At 44.2% G+C, this 25,778-nt stretch overlaps 2 protein-coding genes across 2 annotated transcripts in view; both read right to left on the minus strand.

Annotated features, from left to right (window-relative positions):
• Positions 1 to 1,504: 1,504 nt before the first annotated feature.
• Positions 1,505 to 10,148, minus strand: LOC139548510 (uncharacterized). Its single transcript, XM_071358201.1, has 4 exons — positions 10,110 to 10,148; positions 2,331 to 3,343; positions 2,007 to 2,249; positions 1,505 to 1,925 (listed from the first exon to the last, which is right to left on the minus strand). The coding sequence occupies exons 1-4, from the start codon at positions 10,146 to 10,148 to the stop codon at positions 1,505 to 1,507; spliced, it is 1,716 nt and encodes a 571-aa protein (XP_071214302.1).
• Positions 10,149 to 17,346: 7,198 nt separating this feature from the next.
• The window catches only part of cntn5 (contactin 5), a 493,785-nt gene continuing 485,353 nt past the window's right edge, over positions 17,347 to 25,778 (minus strand). Inside the window, exons 20-21 of the mRNA XM_071358202.1 lie at positions 22,169 to 22,337; positions 17,347 to 19,224 (exon numbers count right to left, since the gene is read on the minus strand). Coding sequence (XP_071214303.1) covers positions 19,106 to 19,224; positions 22,169 to 22,337 — 288 coding nt within the window. The 3' untranslated portion in view covers positions 17,347 to 19,105. The remainder of the gene's footprint in view (positions 19,225 to 22,168; positions 22,338 to 25,778) is intronic.

Genomic DNA, 25,778 nt, shown 5'->3' on the forward strand with positions numbered 1-25,778 from the left:
AAGGAGTAGGCAAGAGAATGGTCGTGGACAGGCAAAAGGTCAAAACCAGATCAGAGTCCAGGAGGTACAGAGTGGCAGACAGGCTCGGAGTCAAGGCAGGCAGAAAAGTAAGGCAGGCGGGTACAGAGTCCAGAACAGGCAAGGGTCAAAACCGTGAGGAATAGAAAAAGGAGAATAGCAAAAAGCAGGAAAAACGCTGGTTGTCTTGGAAAACATACAAGACGAACTGGTACAGAGAGACATGAAACACAGGTATAAATACACTGGTACAGAGAGACAGGAAACACAGGGATAAATACACTGGTACAGAGAGACAGGAAACGCAGGGGTAAATACACTGGTACAGAGAGACAGGAAACACAGGGATAAATACACTGGGGAAAACACCAGGAGGGGGTGGAGACAATAACAAGGACAGGTGAAACAGACCAGGGTGTGACAGAATAGGATTGGATGAGAAACAGATCAGGGTGTGACAGAATAGGATTGGATGAGAAACAGATCAGGGTGTGACAGAATAGGATTGGATGAGAAACAGATCAGGGTGTGACAGAATAGGCTTGGATGAGAAACAGATCAGGGTGTGACAGAATAGGATTGGATGAGAAACAGATCAGGGTGTGACAGAATAGGCTTGGATGAGAAACAGATCAGGGTGTGACAGAATAGGATTGGATGAGAAACAGATCAGGGTGTGACAGAATAGGATTGGATGAGAAACAGATCAGGGTGTGACAGAATAGGATTGGATGAGAAACAGATCAGGGTGTGACAGAATAGGATTGGATGAGAAACAGATCAGGGTGTGACAGAATAGGATTGGATGAGAAACAGATCAGGGTGTGACAGAATAGGATTGGATGAGAAACAGATCAGGGTGTGACAGAATAGGATTGGATGAGAAACAGATCAGGGTGTGACAGAATAGGATTGGATGAGAAACAGATCAGGGTGTGACAGAATAGGATTGGATGAGAAACAGATCAGGGTGTGACAGAATAGGATTGGATGAGAAACAGATCAGGGTGTGACAGAATAGGATTGGATGAGAAACAGATCAGGGTGTGACAGAATAGGATGAGTATTGACACACATGTTTCTTTGTACCTTTTCTGTGCAGATGGCACACCTCTCCAGCTCTTCTTTAATCCAATTGACAAATCCAAATAATCCTGACACACAGATTAAAATAACAGGAATTTTGCAATGCATTGAAACATTCCTCCCTATGTAGAGAGACTCCTCTGAGTCTCCCCCCAACCAAAGCAGAGTAGGAGATGGACAGTGTAATGTAGAGGTAATCCATCCAATTTATACCTGACAGTCGAGCGAGAAGAAAAGTCTGGTCTCTATTACTTTGGTTTCTCAGTGCAGGGCCACTGTGGCTTACCTCACAGCCACACAAGGAAGCCTGCAACCAGCCAATATGTCAGCCAGCTGGAAGCTTCATTACACCTGGGCTTTACTGGAGGATTCACTACACTGGGCTGTACTGAAGGCCTCATTACACCTGGGCTTTACTGGAGGATTCACTACACTGGGCTTTACTGGAGGATTCACTACACTGGGCTTTACTGGAGGATTCACTACACTGGGCTTTACTGGAGGATTCACTACACTGGGCTTTACTGGAGGATTCACTACACTGGGCTTTATTGGAGGCTTCACTAAACTGGGCTTTACTGGAGGCTTCACTACACTGGGCTTTACTGGAAGATTCACTACACTGGGCTTTACTGAAGGCCTCATTACACTGGGCTTTACTGGAGGATTCACTACAGTGGGCTTTACTGGAGGCTTCACTACACTGGGCTTTACGGGAGGCTTCACTACACTGGGCTTTACGGGAGGCTTCACTACACTGGGCTTTACTGGAGGATTCACTACACTGGGCTTTACTGGAGGCTTCACTACACTGGGCTTTACTGGAGGATTCACTAAACTGGGCTTTACTGGAGGCTTCACTACACTGGGCTTTACTGGAGGCCTCACTACACTGGGCTTACCTGAAGGCCTCACTACACTGGGCTTTACTGAAGGATTCACTACACTGGGCTTTACTGGAGTCCTCACTACACTGGGCTTTACTGGAGGATTCACTACAGTGGGCTTTACTGGAGGCTTCACTACACTGGGCTTTACGGGAGGCTTCACTACACTGGGCTTTACGGGAGGCTTCACTACACTGGGCTTTACTGGAGGATTCACTACACTGGGCTTTACTGGAGGCTTCACTACACTGGGCTTTACTGGAGGATTCACTAAACTGGGCTTTACTGGAGGCTTCACTACACTGGGCTTTACTGGAGGCCTCACTACACTGGGCTTACCTGAAGGCCTCACTACACTGGGCTTTACTGAAGGATTCACTACACTGGGCTTTACTGGAGTCCTCACTACACTGGGCTTTACTGGAGGATTCACTACACTGGGCTTTACTGGAGGCTTCACTACACTGGGCTTTACTGGAGGCTTCACTACACTGGGCTTCACTGGAGGCTTCACTACACTGGGCTTTACTGAAGGCCTCATTACAGTGGGCTTTACTGGAGGATTCACTACACTGGGCTTTACTGGAGGATTCACTACACTGGGCTTTACTGGAGGCCTCACTACACTGGGCTTTACTGAAGGCTTCACTACACTGGGCTTTACTGGAGGATTCACTACACTGGACTTTACTGAAGGCTTCACTACACTGGGCTTTACTGAAGGCCTCATTACAGTGGGCTTTACTGGAGGATTCACTACACTGGGCTTTACTGGAGGATTCACTACACTGGGCTTTACTGGAGGATTCACTACACTGAGCTTTACTGGAGGCCTCACTACACTGGGCTTTACTGGAGGATTCACTACACTGGGCTTTACTGGAGGATTCACTACACTGGGCTTTACTGGAGGATTCACTACACTGGGCTTTACTGGAGGATTCACTACACTGAGCTTTACTGGAGGCCTCACTACACTGGGCTTTACTGGAAGATTCACTACACTGGGCTTTACTGGAGGATTCACTACACTGGGCTTTACTGGAGGATTCACTACACTGGGCTTTACTGGAGGATTCACTACACTGGGCTTTACTGGAGGATTCACTACACTGGGCTTTACTGGAGGATTCACTACACTGGGCTTTACTGGAGGATTCACTACACTGGGCTTTACTGGAGGCCTCACTACACTGGGCTTTACTGGAGGATTCACTACACTGGGCTTTACTGGAGGATTCACTACACTGGGCTTTACTGGAGGATTCACTACACTGGGCTTTACTGAAGGCCTCATTACAGTGTTTGTCACACACATTACTGGGCCCGATGAAGCTCTCCTTTACCACAGACTAAGTAACAAAGTGCTCCACATCGTAAAGTAATACTATAAAATAAACGTACTAACAAAGGAAGGAGAAATGAAAATCTAAATAAAACAAATTTACAGTTAACAATCACTTTAGCACTAATTTCAGAACCTTGTGGTCATTTTTCAAAACTCTAGACACAAAACGGTTATCACTTGTAACACAGGCTGTCCAATGTTCAAAACATTGCATTGTGCATTCATATCTTTAAAGAAACCTTGCACTTGCAGAATCATTGGTTCAAATAACTCATTTATCATGAAATACCATAGGAACATTCATTTAGATCACCCACACACAAGATACCGATAGTTTCACTGTGTAGTTGTTCGTACAATCATTAAATATTGTACTACAAAATATGTGATACATGTTTCATTATGCTACTACACGTAAATATATCACTGTAAAAGGACTAGTAGAGAGAATACTACAGACACAGTGGAATCATTGAACAAAATATGACACTTATTGATGAAATACAATAAAATCACAACATAGGTTTCTTTGAATCAAAGCAAAAATAATTAGCTACAAAAAAAGAAACAACAGTTAAAGGTCAACTGCAGTGTTCCTCACCTGGCTTACTGTAAAACATCAACTGTAGTGTTCCTCACCTGGCTTACTGTAAAACATCAACTGCTGTGTTCCTCACCTGGCTTACTGTAAAACATCAACTGCTGTGTTCCTCACCTGGCTTACTGTAAAACATCAACTGTAGTGTTCCTCACCTGGCTTACTGTAAAACATCAACTGCTGTGTTCCTCACCTGGCTCACTGTAAAACATCAACTGCTGTGTTCCTCACCTGGCTTACTGTAAAACATCAACTGTAGTGTTCCTCACCTGGCTTACTGTAAAACGTCAACTGTAGTGTTCCTCACCTGGCTTACTGTAAAACGTTAACTGCAGTGTTCCTCACCTGGCTTACTGTAAAACGTTAACTGCAGTGTTCCTCACCTGGCTTACTGTAAAACATCAACTGCTGTGTTCCTCACCTGGCTCACTGTAAAACATCAACTGCTGTGTTCCTCACCTGGCTTACTGTAAAACATCAACTGTAGTGTTCCTCACCTGGCTTACTGTAAAAAGCAAAACAAAGGATTGATTACTGTACTTCTGTAATGGTTGTCTTCCTCTTCTGATGAGGAATATGAAGGATCAGACCAAAATGCAGCGTGGTAAGTGTCCATGTTACTTTAATATAACAGAACACGAAAAAAAGACAAAAATAACAAAGTGAATGACAAAGAAAACCGAAACAGTCCTGAATGGTGAAACAAACACAAAAACAGGAAACAACTACCCACAAACACAGGTGGGAACAGGCTACCTAAGTATGGTTCTCAATCAGAGACAACGATTGACAGCTGCCTCTGATTGGGAACCATACTAGGCCAAACACAGAAATACAACACATAGTACAAAACATAGAATATAGAACATAGAATGCCAACCCCAACTCCCGCCCTGACCAAACCAAAATAAAGACATAAAAAGGAACTAAGGTCAGAACGTGACAACTTCTATATTACCCTCAACCCTGTCTTGTGGATTTGGGCCACAGGTTCTCATCCACATCACAATGGATGTTTTCATTAGCCAAATATCTTGGGAAGAATCTTCGGGCGAATCCAGGCCTGACACTGGTCTGCCGTGATGTCATTGCATGTGTCATACATGGCCTGGAGAAGGGTGGCTTGTTCGTGAGGGCGCCTATCATATACCTTCCACCTCCATGTGGAGAAAAATTCCTCAATCAGGTTTTAGGAAAGAAGAGTATGGGGGTAAGTACAGGGTGGTAAATTGTGGTTGGGCCTGAAACCATGCTTGCACCATTTGAGCATGGTGGAACCTGACATTATCCCACACAATGACATCGGTCACGTCATCAGCTCTACAGACCTGATTTACCTCAGCAAGGAAGGTTACATTCGAACAGCGAATCATGTGGCCGCCTGCAACTCAATATATAGAGTATATAGAGTAGAGAGCTTTAGATGTTCGACCAAACATTAGAACGGACAGGATGCGTAATCTAAGCAACTTGTGACCGTGGTATGATTGTTGGTGCCACACATGGTGATTCCAGCATCTCAGAAACAGCTGCCCTCCTGGGACCTTAAGGCACTACAGTCTCTAGAGTTTACAGAGAACGGTGCGATAAACAAAACACATTCAGTGAGCGGCAGTTCTGTGGGCAAAAACACCTTGTTAATGAGAGAGGTCAGAGGAGAATGTCCAGACTAATCCATGCAGTATGTAATCCATGTAACACTGTAATCCATGCCCTCAGTCTGGGTAGACATGCAACACTGTAATCCATGCAGTCTGTAATCCATGCAGTCTGTAATCCATGCCCTCAGTCTGGGTAGACATGCAACACTGTAATCCATGCAGTCTGTAATCCATGCAGTCTGTAATCCATGCAGTCTGTAATCCATGCAGTCTGTAATCCATGCCCTCAGTCTGGGTAGACATGTAACACTGTAATCCATGCAGTCTGTAATCCATGCAGTCTGTAATCCATGCAGTCTGTAATCCATGCAGTCTGTAATCCATGCAGTCTGTAATCTATGCCCTCAGTCTGGGTAGACATGTAACACTGTAATCCATGCAGTCTGTAATCCATGCAGTCTGTAATCCATGCAGTCTGTAATCCATGCAGTCTGTAATCCATGCCCTCAGTCTGGGTAGACATGTAACACTGTAATCCATGCAGTCTGTAATCCATGCAGTCTGTAATCCATGCAGTCTGTAATCCATGCAGTCTGTAATCCATGCAGTCTGTAATCCATGCAGTATGTAATCCATGCAGTCTGTAATCCATGCAGTCTGTAATCCATGCCCTCAGTCTGGGGAGACATGTAACACTGTAATCCATGCAGTCTGTAATCCATGCAGTATGTAATCCATGCAGTCTGTAATCCATGCAGTCTGTAATCCATGCAGTCTGTAATCCATGCAGTCTGTAATCCATGCCCTCAGTCTGGGTAGACATGTAACACTGTAATCCATGCAGTCTGTAATCCATGCAGTTTGTAATCCATGCAGTCTGTAATCCATGCAGTCTGTAATCCATGCAGTTTGTAATCCATGCAGTCTGTAATCCATGCAGTCTGTAATCCATGCAGTCTGTAATCCATACAGTCAATAGTATCCTTGTCCAAAACAATCAGTGCTCAGCAATAAACAATGCTGCGATGCAGCGACTGCAACCATGAACTCATTATTGGGCGTAGTCACCCATACAGTAGGTCACTTTTAATTACTTCAAATCTCCATATGGGGAAATGCATTTTTAGACTAAAACACTTTCATCATTTTACCAATTACCTATATAATGCAACAACGCTTTTTACAATGTAGTTCACTATATTGGGAATAGGGTGGCAGTTGGGACGCAGACATATATACTTTTGTAGTTAGACAGCGGTTTGGATGTTGAGTATAATTTTGTTAACCGTCATAAGAGTATTTTACTTACTATAACATGTGAATTCCAAGTACCATTTTAAACCGGAATGTAAAATAAAGCTTTACCCGATATCGTTGCACCAACATTACCTGTCTTCAGAAAGCCAGAGAGCCAGACCTGTTACCAACCAGATGGCTATATTTGTGTTCGCGTGTGTTCCTGTATCACGGACGTTAGGCTGTTACACTCCCCGCTCTTCATTTGCATAACGAATGTAAGCAAAAGTTCCCTGCTGAGATTTCTCATTAAGGAGAATGTATTCACGTATATGTCTTAAAAGACAAATGATGTTGTTTAAATTAGCTCCCCGTGAGGTCTGGGTGTTCTTTTACAGACCAAAACAAAGACACCGCCGGAAAATACAATGTTCTTAATTGAAACAGCCAAGCAAACATAAATGTAGGCATAAAAATTTCAATTAAAAAACCCCAGATAAAACTCAAATGCTGAATGTGCCACAATACCAGTGGTGGAAAAAGTACTCAATTGTAAAAGTAACGATCCCTTGAGTCCAGTAAAAGTGAAAGTCACCCAGTAAAATACTACTTGAGTAAAAGTCTAAAAGTATTATGGTTTTAAATATACTTAAGTATCACAAGTAAATGGAGTTCCTAAAATATACTTATTATCAAAAGTAAAAGTCTAAATCATTTCAAATTATTTATATTTATATTTATATTAAACAAATCAGGGATCAAGCTGAATTTCTTCAGCATGAATTTAACCGTTTTCCTGTCCTGCTAAGTGTTACAAATGTGACCGACCTCCTCGATTCGTTCTTATGTAGAACTTTTGAAATGGTGTTGTTTACATTGGATAGAAGTAGAGACTAGAAGATGGTATATCACACACTGCAGTTGAGGAACTATGGGAAAGTAATTATGTTTTGAAAGTTGCTAAACTTGTAACACCACTTTTGAGAAAATGGCCCTTGACTGTTTTGATACACCTACTGGAGAGCTCTTCTTTATCTACACCCATTCAGCATCGTTCTTAAGCTTTAGCCCCACCCATCTCTTTAAGGATTCACATGTGAGGCCATGTGCTAAACAGAGTGAGTAAGGTAGTGTAATAACCAACCAAAGATTTCAAGACTAAAAGTGGTGAAAGTAGTAGCCCACAATAAGGAAATACTCCAGGTTAAAATACTCTTTGTCCTTCGCCTGGATCCTAATCTGACTTTGATACAGATCCTCTAATCCTGGATCCTCTATGATACCATTACCGCCTCTGAAAAACCCACATCATATCAAATAAAATCTATATATAGAAGGTGTAAACGGTTACTTGCATACTAACAATATCAACAACAGAAAGTGTCCAGATAAAAATATGTTATAAATATTTAAGAATAATTAGATGACTCTTACCCGACACTGTTGTCTAAATTGATGGGTCATGTGAAAGAAACGCTGTAACCAGACACATCTAGCTAAGTGGATGGTCACTATTGTCTAGACATGTTCATGAAATACAATAGATGGCTGTAATCACCCCCAGACACATCTAGCTAAGTGGTTGGGTCACTATTGTCTAGACATGTTCATGAAATACAATAGATGGCTGTAACCACCCCCCAGACACATCTAGCTAAGTGGTTGGGTCACTATTGTCTAGACATGATCATGAAATACAATAGATGGCTGTAATCACCCCCAGACACATCTAGCTAAGTGGATGGGTCTCTATTGTCTAGACATGTTCATGAAATACTATAGATGGTTGTAACCACCCCCCAGACACATCTATCTAAGTGGATGGGTCTCTATTGTCTAGACATGTTCATGAAATACTATAGATGGCTGTAATCACCCCCCAGACACATCTATCTAAGTGGATGGGTCTCTATTGTCTAGACATGTTCATGAAATACTATAGATGGCTGTAATCACCCCCAGACACATCTAGCTAAGTGGACGGGTCTCTATTGTCTAGACATGATCATGAAATACAATAGATGGCTGTAATCACCCCCCAGACACATCTATCTAAGTGGATGGGTCTCTATTATCTAGACATGTTCATGAAATACTATAGATGGCTGTAACCCCCCCCCCCCCCCCCCCCAAGACACATCTAGTTAAGTGGATGGGCCATGTAATCATCTGGCAAAATGTAGTCTTTTGTTTAGACATGCAGCTAGCTAGCTAGTGAGGCAGTCAGCTAACGTTTGCTAGCTAGCTAACAGTACGCTTTAACTTGCAATGAAAGAGACCTTCTGACAAAATAAGAAACTTATAATATCTGAAACTGTAGCTAGACTCTTACCTGTATACGTGGATGAATGCTTCATGGCAGACTGGAACCATTTAACTCAGGTTTGTTTGTAGCTACATCTTGTTTGGCCAGCGTTGTGTCAAGTCACTCCAGGTTCACACTGACCGTGGCGTGTGTAGAAAGTAGCCCATCACTTTGTCCAACTGATCTGTCGATAGCGCCTGCTACATTCAGGTCATCAATGTTGTTTAGAAAAGTAGCAAAACTTTTGTAGTTATTGATGGCTAACGTTTTATCTTTCAAAAACGCAGAGGTAGAAAGGATTATCAACACATACCGAACAGCTGACGTTATAGGCATGCTATATGGCAGACCAATCCAAACTCATCTCCCGGCTTGTCTAGCCCATCAGACCAATCCAAACTCATCTCCCGGCATGTCTAGCCCATCAGACCAATCCAAACTCATCTCCCGGCTTGTCTAGCCCATCAGACCAATCCAAACTCATCTCCCGGCATGTCTAGCCCATCAGACCAATCCAAACTCATCTCCCGGCATGTCTAGCCCATCAGACCAATCCAAACTCATCTCCCGGCATGTCTAGCCCATCAGACCAATCCAAACTCATCTCCCGGCATGTCTAGCCCATCAGACCAATCCAAACTCATCTCCCGGCTTGTCTAGCCCATCAGACCAATCCAAACTCATCTCCCGGCTTGTCCAGCCCATCAGACCAATCCAAACTCATCTCCCGGCATGTCTAGCCCATCAGACCAATCCAAACTCATCTCCCGGCATGTCTAGCCCATCAGACCAATCCAAACTCATCTCCCGGCTTGTCCAGCCCATCAGACCAATCCAAACTCATCTCCCGGCTTGTCTAGCACATCAGACCAATCCAAACTCATCTCCCGGCTTGTCCAGCCCATCAGAACAATCCAAACTCATCTCCCGGCATGTCTAGCCCATCAGACCAATCCAAACTCATCTCCCGGCATGTCTAGCCCATCAGACCAATCCAAACTCATCTCCCGGCATGTCTAGCCCATCAGACCAATCCAAACTCATCTCCCGGCTTGTCCAGCCCATCCATTATCTCAGCCAATCATGGCTAGCGGGAAGATTCCTGTCTTTTTCTGTGGCTAAACCGACTAGGCACTTAATTGAAGAGTTTTATTCGTATTTATGCATCAAATACAAATCTATTATTAAAGGCACATGAAAGTTCACATGTTCCAGAAAGCATTTCTGCACCAAAAAATGCGTTTTGATAAAAAAAATACATGTTTAAATTCAAATGGCTCTCCTGTGAAGTAGTGATGTGTTACATGCGCCCAGTTTCCGGAAACCAGTCACAAATGTAACTTTTGGGTGTCAGGGAAAATGCATGGAGTAAAAAATACATTATTTTCTTTAAGAATGTAGTGAAGTAAACGTTAAAGTTGTCAAAAATATTAAAAGGAAAGTACAGATACAAAAAAAAAACTACTTAATTAGTACTTTAAAGTATTTTTTACTTAAGTACTTTACACCACTGCACAATACAACCGTAGCATTGCAAATGCACAATGTACTATACGGATGGCACTGTCTGTGCTTTGTACATGGATAAAGGCATTTCAAAATAAGGGATGCTGTCCGCATACTGCAAAAAAAAAGATATTTGGAAATGCACAACTCAAAGAAAGATAAGTTTCCCACTGTGATGAACATGGTTGCTTAAAAAACAACATTCTGACACCTAAATTCCCAATAACACCCCCCCCCCCCCCCCCGCCCTCAACACACAGACATCAAAGGCCCAGACCAGAGGCAATCTTCTCCAGTCATTGGAGTGGACAGAATCACCTGGAATCACATGTCCTGGATCCTCCCAAGCCTCTATGATACCGCTCCTCTAATCCTGGATCCTCTATGACACCACTCCTCTAATCCTGGATCATAGAGGATTTAATTACTTAAAAATCATACAATGTGATTTTCTGGATTTTTGTTTTAGATTCCGTCTCTCACAGTTGAAGTGTACCTATGATAAAAATTACAGACGTCTACATGCTTTGGAAGTAGGAAAACCTTCAAAATCAGCAGTGTATCAAATACTTGTTCTGGATCTGTGTCTTTCGATTAGTGTATGCTGTGTATTTTTACGAAATGTTTGATGATTAGTAATTAGGTAAGACACGTTGCTCTATGTATTTATTCTAGTCGATTTGTGACGGTGGGTGCAATTGTAAACTATGATATCTACCTGAAATATGCACATTTTTCTAACAAAACCTATCCTATACCATAAATATGTTATCAGACTGTCATCTGATGAGGTTTTTTCTTGGTTAGTGGCTATATATATCTTAGTTTAGCCGAATTGGTGATAGCTAGTGGTGTTGGTGGACAAAGAAAATATGGTGTCTTTTGCTAAGGTGTTTAGCTGTCTTCCCTGTAAAACATTTTAAAAATCGGACATGTTGGCTGGATTCACACGATCTGTGTCTTTCATTAGCTGTATTGGACTTGTTAATGTGTGAAAGTTAAATATTTAAAAAATATATTTTTTTTGAATTTCGCGCTCTGCCTTTTCAGTGGAATGTGGGAGGAGTGCCGCTAGCGGCACCCGTGGCCCCTAAAGGTTAAACTCCCCGGCCCCTAAAGGTTAAACTCCCCGGCCCCTAAAGGTTAACCTCCCCGGCCCCTAAAGGTTAAACTCCCCGGCCCCTAAAGGTTAAACTCCCGAGGAGTGCGGCTTCTGGATGAGCATTTTCTTGTTTGCCTTATACAGGTCGCTGGGTGCGGTCTTAGTGCCAGCATCGGGGTGTGGTGGTAAATAGACAGCTACGGAAAATACTGATGAAAACTCTCTTGGTAGAGAGCATGTATTTAAACATTATTTAAACATTATTATAATATTTTTTATTTAAAGTACTACTTAAGTAGTTTTTGGGGTATCTTTACTTTACTATTTATATTTTTCCTGACAACCAAAAGTACTCATTACATTTTGAATGTTAAGCATGACAGGAAAATGGTCCAATTCATAGACGTATCATGTAAATAGGAATTTGTTCTTAACTGACTTGCCTAGATAAGTAAAGGTAAACAAAAACACAAAATAAAGAGAACATCCCTGGTCATCCTACTGCCTCACTAAACACTCATGCTTCATCTGTAAACTATGTCTGAGTGTTGGAGTGTACCCCTGGCTATCTGTTAATGATGTCTGAGTGTTGGAGTGTACCCCTGGAGCTCATCCAGTTTATTCTCCAGTGATTGCACATTAGCCAATAGAACGGATGGTAAAGGCAGGCTACCCACTCGCAGACAAATTCTCACAAGGCACCCCGATCTCCGCACCCCTGTATTTCAGTCCTTTTTTTCACGCGAATGACGGGGATTTGAGCCTGGTGTCGGAGAAGCAGTATATCCTTCGCGTCATGCTCATTAAAGAAAAAAACTTCATCCAGTTTGAGGTGAGTAATCGCTGTTCTGAGGTCCAGAAACTCTTTTCGGTCATAAGAGACGGCAGCAGCAACATAATGTACAAAATGAGTTACAAACAATGCAAAAAAAAACACACAAAAAAAGCACAGTTGGTTAGGAGCCAGTAAAACGGCAGCCATCCCCTCCGGCGCCATTATTAATCATGGACATACTGAGAACGGTCAGGACTGACTACATATCTCCCTTCAGCAGGACATATTATCAGGGAACACTGAGAACGGTCAGGAGGACTGACTACATATCTCCCTTCAGCAGGACATATTATCAGGGAACACTGAGAACGGTCAGGACTGACTACATATCTCCCTTCAGCAGGACATATTATCAGGGAACACTGAGAACGGTCAGGACTGACTACATATCTCCCTTCAGCAGGACATATTATCAGGGAACACTGAGAACAGTCAGGAGTGTCGTGGAAAATCATTTTCAAATACAACGCTTACCAGAACTTTTAAAATCAAACATGCTCTTTATTACAACTGTACAGCCCACTGGCATGTCCCCGCGGAACACACCCCGCGGAACACACACCCTCTCTCAGAACTCCAGCTACTCTATTTATACACACATAGTATTGTCCGTCCCCTATGAAGTCATTCACAACCATCTGCTTTCAATTTGTTTATAATAGTGGCTGGACCCTTTATCCCAGTGTGTCCAATTACCTCTAGGCGCCACTCTGTCTGACATGTATGTTTGTAATAGAATTGTCAGACCATATGTCTAGTGTCCAATTGCTTTTAGGCGCCACTCTGTCTGACATGTATGTCAGCACAATGGAGAATCTACAAGGGTCAGAGGGTCAGAACGTCCCTTAGTAGACCTCCATCACCACGGTCCCATGACCCATGTTAACATGTGGTTCGTTACTTTAATGTTCAGCTATCTTTTATTTTTATATGTTATCCATGTATCTTATGTTACCACTACACTACTACACCATCTGCTAATCTTTGGTTTCCTGTATTTACCAGAATGGCAAATGCACTCACATCTGCTCTCTTATACTACCTTCCAGTATACTCCTGTCTACTGTCCAACAGTGTGATATCTACCCACATATGTCACCTACTCCTACAGGAGGACTGACTACATATCTCCCTTCAGCAGGACATATTATCAGGGAACACTGAGAACGGTCAGGACTGACTACATATCTCCCTTCAGCAGGACATATTATCAGGGAACACTGAGAACGGTCAGGACTGACTACATATCTCCCTTCAGCAGGACATATTATCAGGGAACACTGAGAACAGTCAGGAGGACTGACTACATATCTCCCTTCAGCAGGACATATTATCAGGGAACACTGAGAACGGTCAGGACTGACTACATATCTCCCTTCAGCAGGACATATTATCAGGGAACACTGAGGACGGTCAGGACTGACTACATATCTCCCTTCAGCAGGACATATTATCAGGGAACACTGAGAACGGTCAGGACTGACTACATATCTCCCTTCAGCAGGACATATTATCAGGGAACACTGAGAACGGTCAGGACTGACTACATATCTCCCTTCAGCAGGACATATTATCAGGGAACACTGAGGACGGTCAGGACTGACTACATATCTCCCTTCAGCAGGACATATTATCAGGAAACACTGAGGACGGTCAGGACTGACTACATGTCTCCCTTCAGCAGGACATATTATCAGGGAACACTGAGAACGGTCAGGAGGACTGACTACATGTCTCCCTTCAGCAGGACATATTATCAGGGAACACTGAGAATGGTCAGGACTGACTACATGTCTCCCTTCAGCAGGACATATTATCAGGGAACACTGAGAACGGTCAGGACTGACTACATATCTCCCTTCAGCAGGACATATTATCAGGGAACACTGAGAACGGTCAGGACTGACTACATATCTCCCTTCAGCAGGACATATTATCAGGGAACACTGAGAACGGTCAGGACTGACTACATATCTCCCTTCAGCAGGACATATTATCAGGGAACACTGAGAACTGTCAGGAGGACTGACTACATATCTCCCTTCAGCAGGACATATTATCAGGGAACACTGAGAACGGTCAGGAGGACTGACTACATGTCTCCCTTCAGCAGGACATATTATCAGGGAACACTGAGAACGGTCAGGACTGACTACATATCTCCCTTCAGCAGGACATATTATCAGGGAACACTGAGAACGGTCAGGAGGACTGACTACATGTCTCCCTTCAGCAGGACATATTATCAGGGAACACTGAGAACGGTCAGGACTGACTACATGTCTCCCTTCAGCAGGACATATTATCAGGGAACACTGAGAACGGTCAGGACTGACTACATATCTCCCTTCAGCAGGACATATTATCAGGGAACACTGAGAACGGTCAGGACTGACTACATATCTCCCTTCAGCAGGACATATTATCAGGGAACACTGAGGACGGTCAGGACTGACTACATATCTCCCTTCAGCAGGACATATTATCAGGGAACACTGAGAACGGTCAGGAGGACTGACTACATATCTCCCTTCAGCAGGACATATTATCAGGGAACACTGAGAACCGTCAGGACTGACTACATGTCTCCCTTCAGCAGGACATATTATCAGGGAACACTGAGGACGGTCAGGACTGACTACATGTCTCCCTTCAGCAGGACATATTATCAGGGAACACTGAGAACGGTCAGGAGGACTGACTACATGTCTCCCTTCAGCAGGACATATTATCAGGGAACACTGAGAATGGTCAGGACTGACTACATGTCTCCCTTCAGCAGGACATATTATCAGGGAACACTGAGAATGGTCAGGACTGACTACATGTCTCCCTTCAGCAGGACATATTATCAGGGAACACTGAGAACGGTCAGGACTGACTACATATCTCCCTTCAGCAGGACATATTATCAGGGAACACTGAGAACGGTCAGGAGGACTGACTACATGTCTCCCTTCAGCAGGACATATTATCAGGGAACACTGAGAACGGTCAGGAGGACTGACTACATATCTCCCTTCAGCAGGACATATTATCAGGTAACACTGAGGACGGTCAGGACTGACTACATATCTCCCTTCAGCAGGACATATTATCAGGGAACACTGAGAACGGTCAGGGCTGACTACATATCTCCCTTCAGCAGGACATATTATCAGGGAACACTGAGAACGGTCAGGACTGACTACATATCTCCCTTCAGCAGGACATATTATCAGGGAACACTGAGAACGGTCAGGACTGACTACATGTCTCCCTTCAGCAGGACATATTATCAGGGAACACTGAGAACGGTCAGGAGGACTGACTACATGTCTCCCTTCAGCAGGACATATTATCAGGTAACACTGAGAATGGTCAGGACTGACTACATGTCTCCCTTCAGCAGGACATATTATCAGGGAACACTGAGGACGGTCAGGACTGACTACATGTCTCCCTTCAGCAGGACATATTATCAGGGAACACTGAGAACGGTCAGGAGGACTGACTACATATCTCCCTTCAGCAGGACATATTATCAGGGAACACTGAGAACCGTCAGGACTGACTACATGTCTCCCTTCAGCAGGACATATTATCAGGGAACACTGAGAACGGTCAGGAGGACTGACTACATATCTCCCTTCAGCAGGACATATTATCAGGGAACACTGAGAACGGTCAGGAGGACTGACTACATGTCTCCCTTCAGCAGGACATATTATCAGGTAACACTGAGAATGGTCAGGACTGACTACATATCTCCCTTCAGCAGGACATATTATCAGGGAACACTGAGAACGGTCAGGGCTGACTACATGTCTCCCTTCAGCAGGACATATTATCAGGGAACACTGAGAACGGTCAGGAGGACTGACTACATATCTCCCTTCAGCAGGACATATTATCAGGGAACACTGAGAACGGTCAGGACTGACTACATATCTCCCTTCAGCAGGACATATTATCAGGTAACACTGAGAACGGTCAGGACTGACTACATGTCTCCCTTCAGCAGGACATATTATCAGGGAACACTGAGAACGGTCAGGAGGACTGACTACATGTCTCCCTTCAGCAGGACATATTATCAGGGAACACTGAGAACGGTCAGGAGGACTGACTACATATCTCCCTTCAGCAGGACATATTATCAGGGAACACTGAGAACAGTCAGGACTGACTACATATCTCCCTTCAGCAGGACATATTATCAGGGAACACTGAGAACGGTCAGGAGGACTGACTACATATCTCCCTTCAGCAGGACATATTATCAGGGAACACTGAGAACGGTCAGGACTGACTACATATCTCCCTTCAGCAGGACATATTATCAGGGAACACTGAGAACGGTCAGGACTGACTACATATCTCCCTTCAGCAGGACATATTATCAGGGAACACTGAGAACGGTCAGGACTGACTACATATCTCCCTTCAGCAGGACATATTATCAGGGAACACTGAGAACGGTCAGGACTGACTACATATCTCCCTTCAGCAGGACATATTATCAGGGAACACTGAGAACGGTCAGGAGGACTGACTACATATCTCCCTTCAGCAGGACATATTATCAGGGAACACTGAGAACGGTCAGGAGGACTGACTACATATCTCCCTTCAGCAGGATATACATGTATCATCCTAGCATTGCATCAATCATCAGAGAACACTGTATGTCAGGATATCAGCCTTGACATGATTGGATGTTGAACACAAAGACATTGGGGACATGATATTAATTTCACTAGAGTGGGAAAGGGACAACCCCTCAGACAATACAATGTGCAGTATATACTTGTAGAGAATATAGTAAAGACAGACCACAATCAGTTAAAAAATAAACATCCCATTTATTTGTACTGACACCATGAGACTCCACAGAGTCATCAAGTCTTTGTCTAAAGATGTGTTTGGGCACTACAGTTGAGTCCAGGCGGTCAGATATACCTGTCTGTCCAACAGATTACCAAGCATTGCTCCTCGCTGTCTGAAAAACACAAACTTTGACCTCGCTGAAACACACACCACTCACTTTTTCTTTGTGTTTCTAAAAGGTTAAACAATGTACAAAAAGCAAGTCTGAAAATACTATAAAAACATGTTTTTCTTTTCCTCTCATTGTTCCACTCTCCATTCTCTCTCTGAAGAAAACTATGCACTGATCTTTACTGAGCTGATGCTTGTTAGGCAGCCACCGACTACACGGATGCAGATAACTAGTGAAAAGCGAGAAGGAGGCCAGGCTGATTCAAGCTGATTCCAGTACTACAACCTTACAGACAGACAGACATAGACAGCCAGACAAATAGACAAATAGACAGACAGACAGAGACAGCCAGACAAATAGACAGCCAGACAGAGACAGCCAGACAGACAGCCAGACAAATAGACAGCCAGACAGAGACAGCCAGACAAATAGACAGCCAGCCAGCCAGCCAGCCAGACAGACAGACAGCCAGCCAGACAGAGACAGCCAGCCAGCCAGCCAGACAGACATACAGACACAGAGACATACAGACAAATAGACAGCCAGACAGACACCCAGCCAGTCACCCAGACAGACAGACAGACAGACAGACAGACAGACAGACAGACAGACAGACAGACAGACAGACAGACAGACAGACAGACAGACAGACAGACAGACAGACATACATACAGACAGACAGACAGACAGACAGCCAGCCAGCCAGACAGACAGACAGAGACATACAGACAAATAGACAGACAGACAGACACCCAGACACCCAGACAGACAGTCAGACAGACAGTCAGACAGACAGTCAGACAGTCAGACAGTCAGACAGACAGACAGACAGTCAGACAGTCAGCCAGACAGACAGTCAGACACCCAGAACACCTCAACAGCAGCAGCTTTCAGGGAATTGTTCACACTCTGTAGAGCCTCAGAGCAGTTGGATGCCAGTCACCAGTCAATGACAAGAAAACAACAGCCCATAAAGTTAAGGTAAGCTACGTCCCAAATGGCACCCTATTCCCTACATAGTGCACTACTTTTGACCGGCCCCATACGGCACTTTATAGGGAATAGGGTACCATTTGGGATGCAAACTAAATGATTAAACTAGAGTGCACAGTTACAGTACAACACTACAAGTGATGCTTGGAAAGAACTGCCAAAACATACTAAATAAAGTTTAGTTCCGCTCCCAGAAAATAATAGTTGTTTTTTAACCATCCGTCATCTGTAAACAATCTGTTGGTTTGTTGGTGTCAGGAGTGGATTTCCTTGGCAGGCCCTAGGCCTGACTGGCTGATGGATATGGTTTGTTGGTATCAGGAGTGGATCCTCTTGGCAGGCCCTAGGCCTGCTTGGCTGATGGATATGGTTTGTTGGTGTCAGGAGTGGATTTCCTTGGCAGGCCCTGGGCCTGACTGGCTGATGGATATGGTTTGTTGGTATCAGGAGTGGATTTCCTTGGCAGGCCCTGGGACTGACTGGCTGATGCGTAAGGCCAGAGCAAGCAGACAGTCTGAGGAAGGGAGGGATGGAAGGAATGAGGGATGAGGAAAGCAGGAGAGGTCCCTCCAAGTAAAGGAGGATGGAGGGATGGAGGAGGTGGAGGCCTCAACAGGAAGCTGAAGGCACCAGAGGAACAGAGAGGAGCAGCGCTATAGTCCATGGCCATGTCAGACCCCATGGTAGCAGGCTGTGAACCGAACGCTGGCCACTCTTCACCCGGACACCTAGAGATGGAAAGATGGAGAGAGACAGGGGGAATGTTGGGGTGGATGGGGAGACAGGGAACGGAGGGATGGAGGGAGAGACAGGGAACGGAGGGATGGATGGGGAGACAGGGAACGGAGGGATGGATGGGGAGACAGGGGGAATGGAGGGATGGATGGGGAGACAGGGAACAGAGGGGTTAATGGGGAGACAGGGAACGGAGGGATGGATGGGGAGACAGGGAACGGAGGGTAGGATGGGGAGACAGGGAACAGAGGGTAGGATGGGGAGACAGGGAACGGAGGGTAGGATGGGGAGACAGGGAACGGAGGGATGGATGGGGAGACAGGGAACGGAGGGATGGATGGGGAGACAGGGAACGGAGGGATGGATGGGGAGACAGGGAACGGAGGGATGGATGGGGAGACAGCAGAGGACAACTTTAGTGACTAGACAGCAGAGGACAACTTTAGTGACTAGAGAGCAGAGAGCAGAGGACTAAAGGCAGCCTGAATTCCAAACTGAAACTCAATTTCATTATTGTTTGACTTCACTGAGAAAACAACTAGTGAAACAGAACGACATTCATTTTGGATTCTGGGTTAGAAAACAAACTCCTTAAATAGTCAGCATTTAAAGGAAAAATAACAAGTTAAGACAGGCAGGCTTGTGCTATAAGAAAGCCAAACATTTCCAATCAACAGAACCAAATTTTTTGTCAGGACTGTTTTCTTCTCAGACACAAATTAAGCTAAAATAATTCACAAGCACACACAGCAGTCTGAAGTGTGCTAATCTTTGACATGAATTGTTAGCAGCTTTGAAACTGCAGAAATGAATCTTTCCTCTGGCAGACAAAGAGAGGACAACATATGTATATGTCTGATGAGAACAACTGTAGAAAATTGTCAACTTTACATTTCTCTTGTTTGATAGTTAAATGGCTGTGCAGTGGCGTAGGTGGGTGTGTGTGTGTATGAGTGTTTGTGTATAGGTGGGTGTGTGTGTTCAGTGGTGTATATGTTTGTGAGTGAGTGTGTGCAGTGGTGGGTGTGTGTGTGTTTGGAGGTGGTTAATTAAAACAGTATTAGCCAAGGGAAACTTGGCTGAGACAACAGCTGTGACTGTGGTGACTCAATGAAGCACTTTAAAAGCCCAGTGCAGTCAAAAACGTGATATTCCTGTGTTTTATATACTATATTTCCACACTATGAGGTTCCAATAATGCTGGGAAATTGTTAAAATGATGATAATGTCTTTTTATTGTATGAGGTGTTTGAAAAGACAGCTTGTTTTGGTCGGAGCTAGTTTTGGCCTGCCTGGTGACATCATTAAATTAGTTGATAGACCAATAACAAAGAGAGTTCCAAAGCTCTCTGCCAATCACAGATAGTTTTCAGTTTTCTCCTCCCCACTCAGACCACTCCCAGACAGCTGTAGCAAAATTCTTGCTCTCTTTTTACTAAGAAACCATTTTTGTTTCTTTTTGACATTTTTTTTATTAAAAAAAACATCACAGTAAGGTACGTAATTGTTACCTAGAAATGATTTGATATTGTAATAAAAACGACTGCATTAGACTTTTAACAGAATATCGGTAGAAATAAAAGATGGATTTTGGTGTACTTGATTAGTCCATTAACTTCTAGCCTAGTAAATGGACAACAGGGTACTATATACAGTGGGGCAAAAAAGTATTTAGTCAGCCACCAATTGTGCAAGTTCTCCCACTTAAAAAGATGAGAGAGGCCTGTAATTTTCATCATAGGTACACTTCAACTATGACAGACAAAATGAGGGGGAAAAATCCAGAAAATCACATTGTAGGATTTTTTATGAAATTATTTGCAAATTATGGTGGAAAATAAGTATTTGGTCACCTACAAACAAGCAAGATTTCTGGCTCTCACAGACCTGTAACTTCTTCTTTAAGAGGCTCCTCTGTCCTCCACTCGTTACCTGTATTAATGGCACCTGTTTGAACTTGTTATCAGTATAAAAGACACCTGTCCACAACCTCAAACAGTCACACTCCAAACTCCACTATGGCCAAGACCAAAGAGCTGTCAAAGGACACCAGAAACAAAATTGTAGACCTGCACCAGGCTGGGAAGACTGAATCTGCAATAGGTAAGCAGCTTGGTTTGAAGAAATCAACTGTGGGAGCAATTATTAGTTAATGGAAGACATACAAGACCACTGATAATCTCCCTCGATCTGGGGCTCCACGCAAGATCTCACCCCGTGGGGTCAAAATTATCACAAGAACGGTGAGCAAAAATCCCAGAACCACACGGGGGGACCTAGTGAATGACCTGCAGAGAGCTGGGACCAAAGTAACAAAGCCTACCATCAGCAAGGGCATTGAAGATGAAACGTGGCTGGGTCTTTCAGCATGACAATGATCCCAAACACACCGCCCGGGCAACGAAGGAGTGGCTTCGTAAGAAGCATTTCAAGGTCCTGGAGTGGCCTAGCCAGTCTCCAGATCTCAACCCCATAGAAAATCTTTGGAGGGAGTTGAAAGTCTGTGTTGCCCAGCAACAGCCCCAAAACATCACTGCTCTAGAGGAGATCTACATGGAGGAATGGGCCAAAATACCAGCAACAGTGTGTGAAAACCTTGTGAAGACTTACAGAAAACGTTTGACCTCTGTCATTGCCAACAAAGGGTATATAACAAAGTATTGAGATAAACTTTTGTTATTGACCAAATACTTATATTCCACCATAATTTGCAAATAATTTCATAAAAAATCCTACAATGTGATTTTCTGAATTTTTTCCCCTCATTTTGTCTGTCATAGTTGAAGTGTACCTATGATGAAAATTACAGGCCTCTCTCATCTTTTTAAGTGGGAGAACTTGCACAATTGGTGGCTGACTAAATACTTTTTTGCCCCACTGTAAGTGAAATACCACAATGTGTGTTGGGTTGAGTGTGTTACTAGAGTCTTGTCTTACCTGAAGAGGTGAGTACTCTGACTTGGGAGCTGGTTGCTCCCTCTCCCCCCTCACTCACAGCCCACACCTCAATGATGTAGGTGCCTCCCTCCAGGAGAGAGAGGACGGCCGACGGGGTGATGGTCCTCATCACCTGATTGTGGACACGCCCCTCCTGACTCAACAACACCTGTAGTTGGACCCAGAACCAATCAATCAGTCAGTGTCACTCAATCATCAGCCAGTCAGTCACTAGATCACCAGTCAGTCAATCAATCAATTCATCAATCAACCTTTAGGACCCACAAACAACACCCCCCCCTCCACACACAGTTGAGACTGCTGATGTAATACACGTAGATACGGATTTCTGATGTAATACACGTAGATACGGATTTCTGATGTAATACACGTAGATACGGATTTCTGATGTAATACACGTAGATACGGATTTCTGATGTAATACACGTAGATACGGATACGGATTTCTGATGTAATACACGTAGATACGGATTTCTGATGTAATACACGTAGATACGGATTTCTGATGTAATACACGTAGATACGGATTTCTGATGTAATACACGTAGATACGGATACGGATTTCTGATGTAATACACGTAGATACGGATTTCTGATGTAATACACGTAGATACGGATTTCTGATGTAATACACGTAGATACGGATACGGATTTCTGATGTAATACACGTAGATACGGATACGGATTTCTATAGACAGTGTCTTATTCCTGCAGCCATTTATACAATGCTTCAGTTGCAATAGCCTTCCTCCAGTCAACATGCCACAGTAGACATTGTTTCAGACCTGTAGGCTAAGTTTATTCAGCTGGGTCACTGCCGGAGCTAATAAGACCTAAACAGATGCTGTGGTTCCTGGCTCCAGCCGTCTTCCATAGAGCAGTAACGATGTTGGCTATAGGCAGTTTGTATCTGGCTGTTTAGTTAGTTCGTTTTTTACAACCTTAAATTTTAGGATGACTGAGAGCACATTCTCATTTACACCAACTGACCTGCGGAAGGGTAGCAGGGAAGGTGAGTTAGCTGGGGGTGATTAAGAGACTATATACAGTATGACAGTATGGTTGGATGAGTTAGCTGGGGGGTGATTAAGAGACTATATACAGTATGACAGTATGGTTGGATGAGTTAGCTGGGGGGTGATTAAGAGACTATATACAGTCTGACAGTATGGTTGGATGAGTTAGCTGGGGGTGATTAAGAGACTACAGTATATACAGTATGACAGTATGGTTGGATGAGTTAGCTGGGGGTGATTAAGAGACTACAGTATATACAGTATGACAGTATGGTTGGGTGAGGTAGCTGGGGGTGATTAAGAGACTACAGTATATACAGTATGACAGTATGGTTGGATGAGTTAGCTGGGGGGTGATTAAGAGACTATATACAGTATGACAGTATGGTTGGATGAGTTAGCTGGGGGGTGATTAAGAGACTACAGTACATACAGTATGACAGTATGGTTGGATGAGTTAGCTGGGAGTGATTAAGAGACTATATACAGTATGACAGTATGGTTGGATGAGTTAGCTGGGGGGTGATTAAGAGACTACAGTACATACAGTATGACAGTATGGTTGGATGAGTTAGCTGGGGGGTGATTAAGAGACTATATACAGTATGACAGTATGGTTGGATGAGTTGGCTGGGGGTGATTAAGAGACTACAGTATATACAGTATGACATTATGGTTGGATGAGTTAGCTGGGGGGTGATTAAGAGACTATATACAGTATGACAGTATGGTTGGATGAGTTAGCTGGGGGGTGATTAAGAGACTATATACAGTATGACAGTATGGTTGGGTGAGTTAGCTGGGGGTGATTAAGAGACTACAGTATATACAGTATGACAGTATGGTTGGATGAGTTAGCTGGGGGTGATTAAGAGACTACAGTATATACAGTATGACAGTATGGGAACCAGGACACCGGTACCAATATTGAATGAGCATACGTTGAGAGGAATGAGTATTAGCTGAGGTGAATGAGTATTAGCTGAGGTGAATGAGTATTAGCTGAGGTGAATGAGTATTAGCTGAGGGGAATGAGTATTAGCTGAGGTGAATGAGTATTAGCTGAGAGGAATGAGTATTAGCTGAGGTGAATGAGTATTAGCTGAGGTGAATGAGTATTAGCTGAGGTGAATGAGTATTTGCGGAGAGGAATGAGTATTAGCTGAGAGGAATGAGTATTAGCTGAGGTGAATGAGTATTAGCTGAGGTGAATGAGTATTAGCTGAGGTGAATGAGTATTTGCGGAAAGGAATGAGTATTAGCTGAGGTGAATGAGACCTGTCTAGTACAATTAGGAGACCTGTCCAGTACAGCAAGGAGACCTGTCCAGTACAGTAAGGAGACCTGGCCAGTACAGTAAGGAGACCTGGCCAGTACAGTAAAGAGACCTGGCTAGTACAGCAAGGAGACCTGTCCAGTACAGTAAGGAGACCTGGCCAGTACAGTAAAGAGACCTGGCCAGTAGATTAAGGAGACCTGGCCAGTAGATTAAGGAGACCTGTCCAGTACAGCAAGGAGACCTGGCCAGTACAGTAAGGAGACCTGTCCAGTACAGCAAGGAGACCTGGCCAGTACAGTAAGGAGACCTGTCCAGTACAGCAAGGAGACCTGGCCAGTACAGTAAGGAGACCTGTCCAGTACAGCAAGGAGACCTGGCCAGTACAGTAAGGAGACCTGGCTAGTAAAGCAAGGAGACCTGTCCAGTACAGTAAAGAGACCTGGCCAGTAGATTAAGGAGACCTGGCCAGTAGATTAAGGAGACCTGTCCAGTACAGCAAGGAGACCTGGCCAGTACAGTAAGGAGACCTGTCCAGTACAGCAAGGAGACCTGGCCAGTACAGTAAGGAGACCTGTCCAGTACAGCAAGGAGACCTGGCCAGTACAGTAAGGAGACCTGGCTAGTAAAGCAAGGAGACCTGTCCAGTACAGTAAAGAGACCTGGCCAGTAGATTAAGGAGACCTGGCCAGTAGATTAAGGAGACCTGTCCAGTACAGCAAGGAGACCTGGCCAGTACAGTAAGGAGACCTGTCCAGTACAGCAAGGAGACCTGGCCAGTACAGTAAGGAGACCTGTCCAGTACAGCAAGGAGACCTGGCCAGTACAGTAAGGAGACCTGTCCAGTACAGCAAGGAGACCTGGCCAGTACAGTAAGGAGACCTGGCTAGTAAAGCAAGGAGACCTGTCCAGTACAGTAAAGAGACCTGGCCAGTAGATTAAGGAGACCTGGCCAGTAGATTAAGGAGACCTGTCCAGTACAGCAAGGAGACCTGGCCAGTACAGTAAGGAGACCTGTTCAGTACAGCAAGGAGACCTGGCTAGTACAGTAAGGAGACCTGTCCAGTACAGCAAGGAGACCTGGCCAGTACAGTAAAGAGACCTGTCCAGTACAGCAAGGAGACCTGGCTAGTACAGTAAGGAGACCTGTCCAGTACAGCAAGGAGACCTGGCCAGTACAGTAAGGAGACCTGTCCAGTACAGCAAGGAGACCTGGCTAGTACAGCAAGGAGACCTGTCCAGTAGAGTAAAGAGACCTGGCCAGTACAGTAAGGAGACCTGTCCAGTAGAGTAAAGA

Source organism: Salvelinus alpinus, chromosome 21, assembly GCF_045679555.1.
Source record: "Salvelinus alpinus chromosome 21, SLU_Salpinus.1, whole genome shotgun sequence".
NCBI lineage: Eukaryota > Metazoa > Chordata > Actinopteri > Salmoniformes > Salmonidae > Salvelinus > Salvelinus alpinus.